At 26.0% G+C, this 15,697-nt stretch overlaps 1 protein-coding gene across 1 annotated transcript; it reads left to right on the forward strand.

The window, feature by feature from the left end:
- The first annotated feature begins 383 nt into the window (after positions 1–383).
- Positions 384–15,628, forward strand: LOC142226744 (uncharacterized). Its single transcript, XM_075296928.1, has 8 exons — positions 384–1,200; positions 1,257–1,457; positions 8,507–8,676; positions 8,745–8,885; positions 8,959–9,367; positions 9,511–10,040; positions 10,123–10,201; positions 15,021–15,628. Exons 1-8 carry the CDS (start codon positions 712–714, stop codon positions 15,216–15,218), a joined length of 2,217 nt encoding a protein of 738 aa, XP_075153043.1. The 5' UTR covers positions 384–711; the 3' UTR covers positions 15,219–15,628.
- The last annotated feature ends 69 nt before the right edge of the window (positions 15,629–15,697 follow it).

Consider the following 15,697-nt stretch of genomic DNA (forward strand, 5'->3'; position numbering starts at 1 on the left):
TCACAGAAAATTTCATTTAATTCGTTTTTGCTCTCATCGCATCAATTATCAATTCCATTCGAACATTTTAGCCATATCAAATGTTCAATCAACACTTCATCATTAAATTACAATAACTTTCATTAAATAAAACAAATCCAATGCAAAGCATTAAGCTCTGCTAACACGATCAGACGACGATGACCCTTATGATGATTACACTTTATTGCTAATATAGCAAAATTTTATATTATGGAATATTTTTTCACCCATTTTCTTTTCATCGTAGTGTATTTTGTATCAATAAATTGTTTTTCTAGATTAAATAAATAAATGTCAAAATCAATTCGTGTAGAGCGACTCTCTCCGTCTGTGAGACCGTTATCTGTTATATAGTGTGTGAGCAGTGGGTAAAACAGAGGACGGGTTGCAGGTGGCAAAAAAGCACCAACACTAAATCGCTTAGTTTGGCCATTGGAAGAGCAGACAGAGCAAAACAAACGAGACCACATTCAGTATATTTTCGTTGGTTGTGCTGTTTAAAACAAAAAATTAAAATGCTCTGGAGCATTATTTTCAATTGAAACAAAACCCCCCAAAAAAAGAAACAAATTCGATAATTTTAAGTTAGCACATAGTAAAGGCGTGCGCGGCATTGTACTTACATATCCTCTAGATAAAGTGATAATTCGGAACCACCAAGGCCTATAGTTATAAGAAACATCTTAACAAATGGCTGCGGTTTTATTTATTGTCACTATACCCACCGAAGCGGCAGAGGAGGAAAATCTTAAGCAAGAAATTATAAGTCGTAAATATGACTTAAAATCCGAACAAAGTGATAGTGCCACAGTTGCTGGTGTTTCACTTAAAGGGGAAAGTAATAACCTCAGTAGAACAGCTTCAATAGCTACGGTTCCCTCCACAATACCCATCACTACGACTACGAAAACAGTGAAAATCAATGAGACACCAGTGACATTAGATGCAGTGAATGGTGCCTCTATAACTGGGGAGAAGCAGCAAACATCCTCAAAAACTTCCAATCAATCAAGTAGCACCAGTGGTGGAGCAGGCGATAGTGGTGCTATACCAAATCAATTTGGTACATTTCCCAAACGTCGAAGAAAATCGGAACATACCATTAAAAATTTAGAGGGTGAATTGAAAACCAATGGTGGTATAGGAGGCAGTTTGAAAAGTATTAATATCAATACTCCGGTAGGTAATCGTTAGATCAAGGATTTTGAAAATAACTCCCACGAATGGTATTGCAGAATTTCATGAAAGAACGCCGTCCATCATGCGACAATAGTACAGCCAGTAAGCAACAAAAGTCCCACAAAAAGAAAGAACCTACCCCGGATATGGAATTAACCTTTGACACTTGCATGGAGACCGTATTAAGGGTTCTTCTCAAACGATGTCAAATACACAATGCCGTGTGGACAAAAGATGAAGAAGGTCGCATGTACCAGGTAAGAGCCAATACAACTAATAAGCTATTTAAGAGTTTTTTTTTTGTTTTGGTTTGCTCAAAACCATAAGTGTTATTATGTGATGTTTGTGGTGCTACCAGCAACAACGTTGTGTCTCGGTCAATACTACTTATAATAAGTACATTTTTGTGTATCCTACCACCACCAAATGATGTCACCCACTAAATGTCGTCATTTATAAAAAAGAAATGTTCGGAACTAGAACCCCAATGCTGTTTGTTAGTAATAAATGGCTCATTGGAAAATGAAAATGCTTTCCCCCATTTGTATTATTGTCGGAAGTTTGCTTTTGATTTTTTTTTTCAGCATAGCTAAAGCTTGCTATGCTTAGTTATTATCGAATTGGAAATAGCACAGAATGTGATTTTTATGGACTACTTTAGCTCACACAAGTATTATTGTATAGTAATGAAACTTCTTTGCATATCGGAAAAAAACATTCTGCAGCCACGTTGAGTCATTAAATGGCTTCAGAAACTAAAAAAACACATTCTCTGAGAAAACTTAATTGCACTAGCAACATTTCGTTCAAGTAAACTTGAGTTGCTTTGTTATGTAAGTGCTAATATAACTCCCCATTGACTCTATGGCGGCCATATACCCCCCATATAGATAAAATTAGTTCAATGTAGACAGGGGAATAACATTTTGACTAGATATAATTCCAAATTGTTTTATGAGTTTTGTAAATATGACTACGTATATAATTGACTGTTAAATCACACTTTATAATTCTTTTCGTTATTCTGATCAACAAGCCTGCCATAAAATTTGTTGTTTATGCAAATATACCATAGGGACATAGGCAGAGTAAAACTTCTATACTGTGTTGTTAGGAAATAATCCATGGATATATAATATAACTTACCTACGTCACACTACAATCCTGACCTAAGTGATATTACAAAACTTGTAGTCCTATAGAATCAAATAAATTAAAGTACGCGCGCCTTTTCCGTTAAAGAAATTGTACAATACAACATAAACAATAATCAGCTGTTGTTTACATAGAGTTTTCGGGTGGCTACATTATGTTAGGGTTGCCATTATGTACACATAATACAATAAAAAGAAAGGATGTCATAAATCATAAATTTCAATAATTTTATATTTCAATAATTTTCGTAACTTTTTATAGAAGGCCATTAATAAATATAAAGGCAGCAAAATGCCCGTTGTTTATATGAAACCACCTGGAAGTATTGCTGCGTAGTCCATGACAGGCGCAACGCACTTTCGAGCATTAATTAGCAGACAAATCAGTGATGCTCATGATTCATGTGAAATTGAATTTCATTTCAAAATAAAGTTTGGTGTTGTGTTTCCATTTGACACTGAATATGCCCACAATGCTAAATGCCCTTGTTAAAAGTTATTGCCAATTTCACTGTGTAAATGAATGGAGTAAACAACAATCTAATGCTAACATAGGCTATCTATAGTTATTTATGTGTGACTGACTAATAAGCGATATTTCCAATATACATATGTATTTCAATTTCATGCAATTAATCATTGCCCAAATGTAAAACTGAGAAAATTGAATCACACGATAATTTTTTGGTATCACGTTACAATTAATTTTATTTTTCTTTGCATATTTGCATATCCGGCGAAAGATATATACGGGAGCTATATCTAAATCTGAATCGATTTCTTCCAAACTCAATAGGGTTATATTCTGATCCAAAACAGAAACTTGTGCCAAATTTGAAGTCGATCGGACTAAAACTGCGACTGTGGACTTGATCAAAGAAATGTGTTCACAGACAGACGGACATGGCTATATCTACTCAGGGACATACAGTTTGTCAAGAAAGTGTTTTGACAATGGGATAAAAATTATGTTTTGTTCCAAAATTAAATATAATGAAATTTAAAAAAAAAAAATTTTATTATGTATTTTGGAAAGTATACATACGTACACAGAATTAAAAATTTAATAAAATATTTAATATTTCAATTATTTCTAGAAGTTGAAATAGTTGGCAATGTCAAAAGACTTTCTTGACAGACTGTATGTCTATCGCATCTCCTTCTGGGTTTTGAAAACATATGTATATGTACACTAACTTATAATACATACCCTGTTGCACAGTGTGGCACAGGGTAGAAATATGCTCGCATGTTTGAAATTTAATAAAAGTCATGGATCCCATTGAAATTAAAATATATTTTTTTTATTCGTGAGTCAGGAGACTACTCATTATTAGAGAAAAGTAATCGTGAAAAAATGGCGATTAGGCGATTTCTACCTAAAGGTGGGTATAGTTCGAATCAAAATCGTCATTTTTTCACGATTACTTTTCTTTAATAATCCATTTTAAGGAAACAAACTTTGTGAAAATTTAATTAGGGTTATTCCCCATCAAGTTATAATGAAATCTGAAACAAAAATGTATAATTTTATGCCTATTTTTACTGATATAGTTTTCACTTTAATGAAAAAATGACGATTTTAGCGGCTAAACTCGAACTTAATACCCACCTTAAGACAATAAACTTTAGAAAGGAAATTTAGGAAATTGGTTTGCGTCATACCAAATGTAGCATTTACCATGTTAGTTCCATACATGTTTGTATTTTTTTGTTGTTGTCGTTATTATTTAATTGAAAAACTTAATTTTCTTAATGAAACAATGTTAAATTTTAGGCAACAACAAAAAAATTACATTTTCCCCTCTATGGAAATTCATTTCGTGCATTTAATTTCATTTTATTTGCATTTTAATGCTATGTCAATACTTGTCGTATATGCGTTTGGTTCGATAAACAAAACGTATGAAACTAACACCGTAAATAGTTTGATCTCCTCAGTAGCCAATTTCCTATCTTCCTTTGTGTATAGTCTTTAATTTCTACTGTTTTATAAGATTTTTTCTACTGTGTTTACTAACAAATTTCTTTGAGCTTTTAAACACTCAGAAATGTCACCCAAATTCGTGAGCGGGGCTTGAAACCCCGCTGAAACCTGATTTTGGTATTGAACCCAGAACCCTTAGTATGGCGGTATGGTATGCTAACCATTGTACCACGGCGGCTCAACTGGTTGGAGTAACGCCATTATATTTTTCTGAACGTGCACTGTTTACGGTAAAAGTTATCCATTGTATATTATCTGAAGCCATTCCAATTAGTTTTCTTTGATTTGTTTTGATGCATTTAATTCCAGCGTTTGTAGGTGATAGATTTGGAATGGTTAAAATAGGGTTCGTGGTTTGAGTCCAAAGCAGAGATGTCATTTTGATCTGACCAAAATTGGTCCAAAAAATTATAAATTTTTAAATTTGGTCCGATGGTCGGATCAAATGGAATTTAGTTGATTTTGGTTCATTTTCGTCAAATCGGTATTTTTTTCAAAATTTTCTTATAAATAAAATTTTGACAAAAATTTCTATAGAAATAAAATTTTGTCAAAATTTTTTAGAGAAATAAATTTAAAAAAAAAATTGTACAAATACAAAATAATGCAAAAATTTTGTATAGGAAGAAAATTTTGTAAAAATTTTATATAGAAATAAAATTTTGCGATAACTTTCTATAGAAATTAAAAGTTTGACAAATCTTCTATAGAAAAAAATTTTGAACAAAATTTTCCGTAGAAATTAAATTTTGACAAAATTTCTTTAAGAAATTAAATTTTGACAAAATTTTCTATAGCAATAAAATTTTGTAAAAATATTATATAGAAATAAAAATGTGACAAAATTTTCTATAAAAATAAAATTTTGTAAAAATTTTATATAGTCATAAAATTTGGACAAAATTTTCTATAGAAATAAGTTTTTAAATTTGGTCCGATGGTCGGATCAAATGGAATTTAGTTGATTTTGGTTCATTTTCGTCAAATCGGTATTTTTTCAAAATTTTCTTATAAATAAAATTTTGACAAAATTTTCTGTAGAAATAAAATTTTGACAAAATTTTCTGTAGAAATAAAATTTTGACAAAAATTTCTATAGAAATAAAATTTTGTCAAAATTTTTTAGAGAAATAAATTTAAAAAAAATGTGTACAAATACAAAATAATGCAAAAATTTTGTATAGGAAGAAAATTTTGTAAAAATTTTATATAGAAATAAAATTTTGCGATAACTTTCTATAGAAATTAAAAGTTTGACAAATCTTCTATAGAAAAAAATTTTGAACAAAATTTTCCGTAGAAATTAAATTTTGACAAAATTTTCTATAGCAATAAAATTTTGTAAAAATATTATATAGAAATAAAAATGTGACAAAATTTTCTACAAAAATGAAATTTTGCAAAAATTTTATATAGTCATAAAATTTGGACAAAATTTTCTATAGAAATAAAATTTGGACAAAATTTTCTATAGAAGTAAAGTTTGGACAAAATTTTCTATAGAAATAAAATTTGGAAAAAATTTCTATAGAAATAAAATTTGGACAAATTTTTCTATAGAAATAAAATTTGTCTTAGTTTTACAATTAATTATTCTTCGAGCTTTACGGACAAAGTAGATCAAGGAATTTGATCAATAGGACCATTGAAAAGAAAACGCCAGATACAAATCTATACACGCCTACACTGTACATGTTCAGTTCGGGCGAATGAACTTTTCTTTTTTGGACAACATTTTCTTTAGAAATAAAATATTGACAACATTTTCCATAGAAATAAAATTTGGACAAAATTTTCTATAGAAATAAAATTTGGACAATATTTTCTATAGAAATAAAAAATTGACAACATTTTCAATAGAAATGAAATTTTAACAAAATTTTCTAACGAATTGAAATTTTGACAAAATTTTTTATAGAAATAAAATTTTGACAAAATTTTCTATAGAAACAAAATATGGAAAAAATTTTCTATAGAAATAAAATTTTGTAAAAATTTTATATATAAATAAAATTTTTTAAAAATTTTATACATAAATAAAATTTTGACAAAATTTTCTATAGAAATAAAAATTGGACATTTTCTATTGAAATAAAATTTTGACAAAATTGTCCATAGAAATGAAATTTTAACAAACTATACTAAAAATTAAATTTATACAAAATTTTCAGTAGAAAAAAAAATGCTTACAATATTTTCTATAGAAATAGAATTTCGATAAAAATTTTCTATAGAAATAGAATTTTGAAAAAATTTTCTATAGAAATAAAATTTTGACAAAATATTCTATAGAAATAAAATATTGGCAACATTTTCCATAGAAATAAAATTTTGACAAAATATTCTATAGAAATAAAATATTGATAAAATTTTCTATAGAAAAAAACTTGGTAATATTTTCTATAGAAATAAAATTTTGACAATTTTTTTTATAAAAATAAAATTTTGGGAAAATTTTCTATAGAAATAAAATTTTGAGAAAAGTTTCTTTAGAAATAAAATAGTGTCAAAATTTTCTATAGAAATAAAATATTGACAACATTTTCCATAGAAATAAAATTTGGACAACAATTTCTATAGAAATAAAATTTTAACAAAATTTTCTAACGAAATTAAATTTTGACAAAATTTTCTATAGAAAAAAAATTACAATATTTTCTATAGAAAAAGAATTTTGACAAAATTTTCTATAGAAATGAAATTTTGATAAATTTTTCTGTAGAAATAAAATTTTGTAAAAATTTTATATATAACTAAATTTTTGACAAAATTTTCTATAGAAATAAAATTTTTACAACATTTTCTATTGAAATAAAATTTTGAGAAAATTTTCTTTAGAAATAAAATTTTGTCAAAATTTTCTATAGAAATAAAATATTGACAACATTTTCCATAGAAATAAAATTTGGACAAAATTTTCTATAGAAATAAAATTTTAACAAAATTTCCTAACGAAATTAAATTTGACAAGATTTTCTATAGAAAAAAAATGTTTACAATATTTTCTATAGAAAAAGAATTTTGACAAAATTTTCTATAGAAAGAAAATTTTGATAACATTTTATATATAAATAAAATTTTGACAAAATTTTCTATAGAAATAAAATTTTGACAACATTTTCTATTGAAATAAAATTTTGACAAAATTTTTAAATAGAAATGAAATTTTAACAAAATTTCCTAAAGATGACATTTTGACAAAATTTCCTGTAGAAAAAAAATGTTTACAATATTTTCTATAGAAATAGAATTTCGACAAAATTTTCTATAGAAATAGAATTTTGAAAAAAATTTCTAAAGAAATAAAATTTTGACAAAATATTCTATAGAAATAAAATTTTAACAAAATTTCCTAATGAAATGAAATTTTGACAAAATTTTCTACAGAAATAACATTTTTGAACAAAATTCTACAGAAAAAAATTGACAAAATTTTCTATAGAAATAAAATTTTGAAAAAAATTTTATATAGAAATAAATAGAAGTTAATATTTTGAATAGAAATAAAAATTTGACAATTTTTTCTGTAAATTTTGAAGTAAAATTTTGTAACAAATTTAACTTTTAAATTATATTAATTTAATTTGGAAAAATGGTCCGCTGATAGGAATTTTGGCCCAATTATAGAAAAACCTTGTCCAAAATAAAAATTCATTGTAGCAACGCTGGTCCAAAGAAATGCTTTCAACGGACCAGAAATATTGAAAGAAATATCTGGCATCGGTTAGAATTAGTTGTAATGTTGGTAGGACCTATCTCGTTGACTCTACAGTCCGCTGTCCAATTATATCAGCATGGCAGCTTGCAGGTGTTTCTCAGTCTGGTCTGGTGAGCAAGGGGGCACCTGTACTTTATCATAGCTCCGGATTGTGCTCTATACCATCCCAGGCCATAAGTAAATGCGGTGGCCATTCCTGAATGTGCCTGCCTGAGCATGAGCAAATTGATTAAATATAATAAGCATCCATCGGGTCATTCCAATGCAAATAATTCGTACCATCAGATAGATGGAGGTGTAACCCATAATTTGGTCGACAATAATTGCAATGTGCCAAAACGGTAGCTTTGCATTTTAAGAATTATTTAGATACGCTTCAGCGAACCTTATTGGTTCAATCGTCTAAGGACTACTTTAATCTCTTTTCCCTTCACCCTTTCTTTATAGGTACTTTTTACTGTTGAATTTGATGAAACCTATGAGAAACTTTTGGATGATTTTAACGAATGGGGTATCGGAGATCGAGAAGGTTCAACAGTCTCAGTTATGAATTGTATTGCCTCAAAAGCATTTTCTACCAAAGACGAAGATGACGAATTCAATGACTATAATGTAGAGTAAGTATGTCACTCTATGATATTGGGAATCAATTATTCTAATTCTATACCCCTGCATCGTTCTACAGCAATTTAGACAGAAAACAAGGCGCCTGGGAGCGTTTTATGAATTCCGTCCGTAGCCGTTTAAATGTGACTCAAATTGTGCGAAATGTTCGACAGGATGCATCTATTACATTTGATTTTGTAGTATTATTGATCTCAGCAGCGTATGTATACCTTTTTGAGGGCTTTTTGCGATAGGCCTACAATTGAATTTTATGGATCTTTTTTTCATTTTAGGGTTTTAGCCGCCTTCGGTTTAATTGAAAATAGCACAATTTTCTTAGCTGCTAGTATGTTAGTTTCACCACTAATGGGTCCTATTATAGCCACCATCTTTGGCAGTGTCATTAAAGATAAGTCCTTGTTTAGATTGGGTATGATTAACGAATTATTTGGCATTTGTTCAGCGGTGCTGGTGGGTTTTGTATTTGGCATAGTTGTGTGTACCACCGATGAGCGTTATAGTATTGGAGAAGGTCTAACAAATGAAATCCTATCGCGTTGTGAGTTGCATTCACTAATTGTGGGAGTTTTCACGGCTATACCATCGGGAGCTGCTGCAGCTATTGGAATTTTAGGTGGTAATGTAGGCTCCCTCGTAGGTGTGGCTATATCGGCTTCTCTCCTGCCTCCTGCTGTGAATTCGGTAAGACTATCCAGCAATTTCTCACATCAAAAAGGAATAATAAACAAATTAATTTAAAAGTTCAACTGAAAGCGTTCCTTTGATTATATCAGAAATTTAGCCTAATTATATTAAGAATAACCCCATCTTCTTTGAATTTCCAGGGCCTTCTCTGGGCAATTGCTTTAATCTACAAATGCTATGAGAATGATGAATCGAAATTTCCCCAAGTGATAAAGACCACAAGATTTTCTGATAATCAAGCCAATGAGCTTGCCATTATGGGCACTATTAGCATGTGTCTGACTATTTCCAATATTATTTGCATCTATATCATGGGTATTCTGGTATTGAAATTGAAAGAAATTGCTCCCGTATCGGGAACAAATCGAGAATTTTGGAAGCATGACATTAAAGTTGCCCGCCATATTAAAGGTACCCGTTTCGGTAGCGATAATGTTATTATGGATGAATATGCCCATTTGGCCCAGGAGGATAGAAAGGCCTTGGGTATTAATTATGATATATTGCGCAATATTCAAATGGATGATGCAGCCTATCAGCAAACATGGTCTCCGGCAGCTCGCCATCCTTTCGAAACATCCTATGAACCTATGCGTGGCAACTATACAACAATCCATCAAATTGATCAACTTTATGCCACAATAAATCAAGCCACATTGAGGGAAAAGAGGTATGAAATTTAGGAAATATAATTGCCAAAGTAAATTTGATGAATTAATTACTTTTTGTTTTTATATATTTTTATATTTTAGACCCCGATTTAGTATGAGCCGCAGACCCACATCGCGTGTGGTGGACTTTGCTTCGTCATATAAATTGATGAGTGAAAATGTAAGTACCCCTAGAGAAAACTTTACGGTAGTCTCCCGAAAAGTTTAATTTTATTTATTTATTAATATTATTAATAAATGTCAAAATTTTGTTTCTATAGGAAATTTTGTCAACATTTTATTTATATAGGAAATTTTGTCAAAATTTCATTTCTATAGGCAATTTTGTCAACATTTTATTTCTATACAAAATTTTGTCAAAATTTTATTTCTATAGAAAATTTTGCCAAATTTTATTTCTATAGAAAATTTTGTCAAAATTTTATTTCTATAGAATATTTAGTCAAAATTTTATTTCTATAAAAAATTTTGCCAAATTTTATTTCTATAGAAAATTTTGTCAAAATTTTATTTCTATAGAATATTTAGTCAAAATTTTATTTCTTTAGAACATTTTGTCATAATTATAATTCTATAGAAAATTGTGTCAAACATATATTTCTATAGAAAAAATTATCAAAATTTTATTTCTTTAGGAAATTTTATCAAAATTTTATTTCTATAGAATTTTTTTCAAAATTTTATTTCTATAGAATTTTTTTTCAATATTTTATTTCTATAGAAAATTTTGACAAAATTTTATTTCTATAGAATATTTAGTCAAAATTTTATTTCTATAGAACATTTTGTCATAATTATATTTCTATAGAAAATTTTGCCAAATTTTATTTCTATAGAAAATTTTGTCAAAATTTTATTTCTATAGAATATTTAGTCAAAATTTTATTTCTATAGAACATTTTGTCATAATTATATTTCTATAGAAAATTTTGTCAAAATTTTATTTCTATAGAATATTTAGTCAAAATTTTATTTCTATAGAACATTTTGTCATAATTATATTCCTATAGAAAATTTCGTCAAACATATATTTCTATAGAAAAAATTATCAAAATTTTATTTCTTTAGGAAACTTTATCAAAATTTTATTTCTATAGAATTTTTTTCAAAATTTTATTTCTATAGAAAATTTTGTCAAAATTTCATTTCCATAGGCAATTTTGTCAAAATTTTATTTCTATAGGGAAATTTTGTCAATATTTTATTTCTATAGAAAATTTTGTCAAAATTTTAGTTCTATAGAAAATTTGGTCAAAATTTTATTTCTATAGAAAATTTTGTCAAAATTTCATTTCTATAGAAAATTTTCTCCAAAGTTTATTTCTATAGGTAATTTTGTCAAAATGTTATTTCTATAGAACATTTTGTCAAAATTTTATTTCTATAGAAAATTTTATCAAAATTTTATTTCTATAGAAAATTTTGTCAACATTTTATTTATATAGAAAATTTTGTCAAACTTTTATTTTTATAGAAAATTTTGTCAAAATTTTGTCAAAAATTTTATTTCTATAGAAAATTTTGTCAAAATTTTATTGTTATAGAAAATTTTGTCAAAATTTTAGTTTTATAGATTTTTTTTTTTTTTAATATTATTTTGATAGAAAATTTTGTAAAAATTTTATTTCTATAGAAAATTGTGTCAAACATATATTTCTATAGAAAAAATTATCAAAATTTTATTTTTTTAGGAAATTTTATCAAAATTTTATTTCTATAGATTTTTTTTCAAAATTTTATTTCTATAGAATTTTTTTTCAAAATTTTATTTCTATAGAAAATTTTGTCAAAATTTTATTTCTATAGAAAATTTTGTCAAAATTTTATTTCTATAGAAAATTTTGTCAAAATTTTATTTCTATAGAAAATTTTGTCAAAATTTTATTTCTATAGAAAATTTTGCCAAATTTTATTTTTATAGAAAATTTAGTCAAAATTTTATTTCTATAGAATATTTAGTCAAAATTTTATTTCTGTAGAACATTCTGTCATAATTATAATTCTATAGAAAATTGTGTCAAACATATATTTCTATAGAAAAAATGATCAAAATTTTATTTCTTTAGGAAATTTTATCAAAATTTTATTTCTATAGATTTTTTTTTTTCAAAATTGTATTTCTATAGAAATTTTTTTCAATATTTTATTTCTATAGAAAATTTTGACAAAATTTTATTTCTATAGAATATTTAGTCAAAATTTTATTTCTATAGAACATTTTGTCATAATTATATTTCTATAGAAATTTTGCCAAATTTTATTTCTATAGAAAATTTTGTCAAAATTTTATTTCTATGAATATTTAGTCAAAATTTTATTTCTATAGAACATTTTGTCATAATTATATTTCTATAGAAAATTTTGTCAAAATTTTATTTCTATAGAATATTTAGTCAAAATTTTATTTCTATAGAACATTTTGTCATAATTATATTCCTATAGAAAATTTCGTCAAACATATATTTCTATAGAAAAAATTATCAAAATTTTATTTCTTTAGGAAACTTTATCAAAATTTTATTTCTATAGAATTTTTTTTCAAAATTTTATTTCTATAGAAAATTTTGTCAAAATTTCATTTCCATAGGCAATTTTGTCAAAATTTTATTTCTACAGAAAATTTTATCAAAATTTTATTTCTATAGGGAAATTTTGTCAATATTTTATTTCTATAGAAAATTTTGTCAAAATTTTAGCTCTATAGAAAATTTTGTCAAAATTTTATTTCTATAGAAAATTTTGTCAAAATTTCATTTCTATAGAAAATTTTCTCCAAAGTTTATTTCTATGGGTAATTTTGTCAAAATGTTATTTCTATAGAACATTTTGTCAAAATTTTATTTCTATAGAAAATTTTATCAAAATTTTATTTCTATAGAAAATTTTGTCAACATTTTATTTATATAGAAAATTTTGTCAAACTTTTATTTTTATAGAAAATTTTGTCAAAATTTTATTTCTACAGAAAATTTTGTCAAAAATTTTATTTCTATAGAAAATTTTGTCAAAATTTTATTGTTATAGAAAATTTTGTCAAAATTTTATTTTTATAGATTTTTTTTTTAAATATTATTTCTATAGAAAATTTTGTAAAAATTTTATTTCTATAGAAAATTGTGTCAAACATATATTTCTATAGAAAAATTATCAAAATTTTATTTCTTTAGGAAATTTTATCAAAATTTTATTTCTATAGATTTTTTTTTCAAAATTTTATTTCTATAGAAATTTTTTTCAAAATTTTATTTCTATAGAAAATTTTGTCAAAATTTTATTTCTATAGAAAATTTTGTCAAAATTTTATTTCTATAGAAAATTTTGTCAAAATTTTATTTCTATAGAAAATTTTGTCAAAATTTTATTTCTATAGAAAATTTTGTCAAAATTTTATTTCTATAGAAAATTTTGTCAAAATTTCATTTCTATAGAAAATGTTGTCAAAATTTCATTTCTATAGAAAATTTTGTCAAAATTTCATTTCTATAGAAAATTTTCTCCAAAGTTTATTTCTATAGGTAATTTTGTCAAAATTTCATTGCTATAGAAATTTTTCTCCAAAGTTTATTTCTATAGTTTAATTTTGTCAAAATGTTATTTCTATAGAACATTTTGTCAAAATTTTATTTCTATAGAAAATTTTGTCAAAATTTTATTTATATAGAAAATTTTGTCAACATTTTATTTATATAGAAAATTTTGTCAACATTTGATTTATATAGAAAATTTTGTCAAAATTTTATGTCTGTAAAAGATTTTGTCAAAATTATATTTCTATAGGAAAATTTTGTGAAAATTTCATTTCTATAGGCAATTTTGTCAAAATTTTATTTCTATAGAAAATTTTATTTCTATAGGGAAATTTTGTCAATATCTCATTTCTATAGAAAATTTTGTCAAAATTTCATTTCTATAGAAAATTTTCTCCAATATTCGTTTCTGTAGGTAATTTTGTCAAAATTTTATTTCTATAGAAAATTTTGTCAACATTTTTTTTTTCTATAGAAAAGTTTGTCAACATTTTATTTCTATTGAAAATTTTGTCAAAATTTTATGTCTATAAAAGATTTTGTCAAAATTATATTTCTATAGGAAAAATTTATCAACATTTCTTTACTATAGGAAATTTTGTCAAAATTTCATTTCTATAGGCAATTTTGTCAAAATTTCATTTCTATAGGAAAATTTTGTCAAAATTTTATTTCTATCATTGTTGTTGTTTTTTTGATTTCAGCTTAAAACCATGCATAGACTAAACTACAAGTGTAGCTTAACGAACAGAGGAAAAGAATGTTTGTCAAATTTATTTGGGGAAAGCCCTATAGACTGCAAGATGGTTGGATGAACGCACGTTTCGGAATTACCACATTCGTCATCAGCATCCTTTACTTGCAGCAAAACTATCAACCAATTATCACACTTGAACCTTCCGAAAAAAGGTTTTACATGATAGCCGGCTTATGCCGAAATAAATTCGTACAAACATATCTCTTTTCCTTTGCCACCGTCAAATCATCGATTTGAGTGCAGTTGGCTGGGTTTATTTTGAGCGTGCTTCCTCTTCTTTCATTCATTTTGTTTTGTTATTGTTGGTTTTGTTCTTTAATCATTGTTGTTGTTTTTTTGATTTCAGCTTAAAACCATGCACTACAAGTGTAGCTTAAAATTTTCTATAGAAAATTTTGTCAAAATTTCATTTTTAAAGAAAATTTTGTCAAAATTTCATTTCTAGAGAAAATTTTGTCAAAATTTAATTTCTATGGGAAATTTTGTAAAAATGTCATTTCTATAGGAAATTTTGTAAAAATTTCATTTCTAGAGAATTTTTAAGTTTTTTTTTTTTTTGAAATCATGAAAATCCACTTTGAAAACCATGAAATTTAACCTACATTTGTTTTTTACAAAATATCGATTTGTCATTACTTGATTTTATTTGATGTAGATTTGATTTAAATTTATTTTTTTTACATTTTCCCTTTCAGCTTCCACGTTCACGATGTTCTACAATGCCTTCTAAAGCTAATAGACCCTCTGTTAATCTTGCAACACCAGATTCTTCAAAATACAATTCTTGCTCAAATACACCTCCTGCAATGAAGGATGAACGAAAAGGAAGGAAATTTATTGTTACCCCAGCAGAAGATGATCCATTGCAACCCTTAAATCCATCGGATGCCTAAATTTACTATATTCATTTTTTATATAGTAGGGGTAGATCGCGCTTAAATCTCAGTATTTGACCATTTGATAGAATGTATGGACCGATGGTAAAAGGATATTTAATTAGTGTATAATTTCTATTGTTATACTATATTAAAAAAAAACAACAACAACAAACAAATTCTTAACTAACTTAACAGAATGAAGTTTATATGTTTTCTGTTCTTTAAGACCGCGTCTCCACCAATTGCACTTCATGTAAATTCGTGTATAATTTGTTTTATGTTTAGTGTACATTTTTGCCATAAATTAAGTAAAAGCTTAGAAAATAAAACAAAAAAGCAAACGGATCTTGTAAAATCTTTGTACCACGCAATAAGAAAATACACAAAATAAATATGTACTTGATTTCCCTCAGGCGTTAACGAAATATGATTTTTTTCTATAATTTATATAATTTATAATTTATATAATTTTTTTACTTTTGCAAATTTCATTG

This window comes from Haematobia irritans, chromosome 2 (assembly GCF_050003625.1).
Source record: "Haematobia irritans isolate KBUSLIRL chromosome 2, ASM5000362v1, whole genome shotgun sequence".
NCBI lineage: Eukaryota > Metazoa > Arthropoda > Insecta > Diptera > Muscidae > Haematobia > Haematobia irritans.

What these genes read in the sequence shown, in the direction of transcription:
- LOC142226744 (XM_075296928.1), top strand. Translation starts at nt 712, where the DNA reads ATGGCTGCGGTTTTATTTATTGTCACTATACCCACCGAAGCGGCAGAG. An exon ending in AAGAAGGTCGCATGTACCAG is followed by an intron (nt 1,458 to 8,506) that starts GTAAGAGCCAAT and finishes CTTTCTTTATAG; the next exon opens with GTACTTTTTACTGTTGAATT. An exon ending in TGCCTCCTGCTGTGAATTCG is followed by an intron (nt 9,368 to 9,510) that starts GTAAGACTATCC and finishes TTGAATTTCCAG; the next exon opens with GGCCTTCTCTGGGCAATTGC.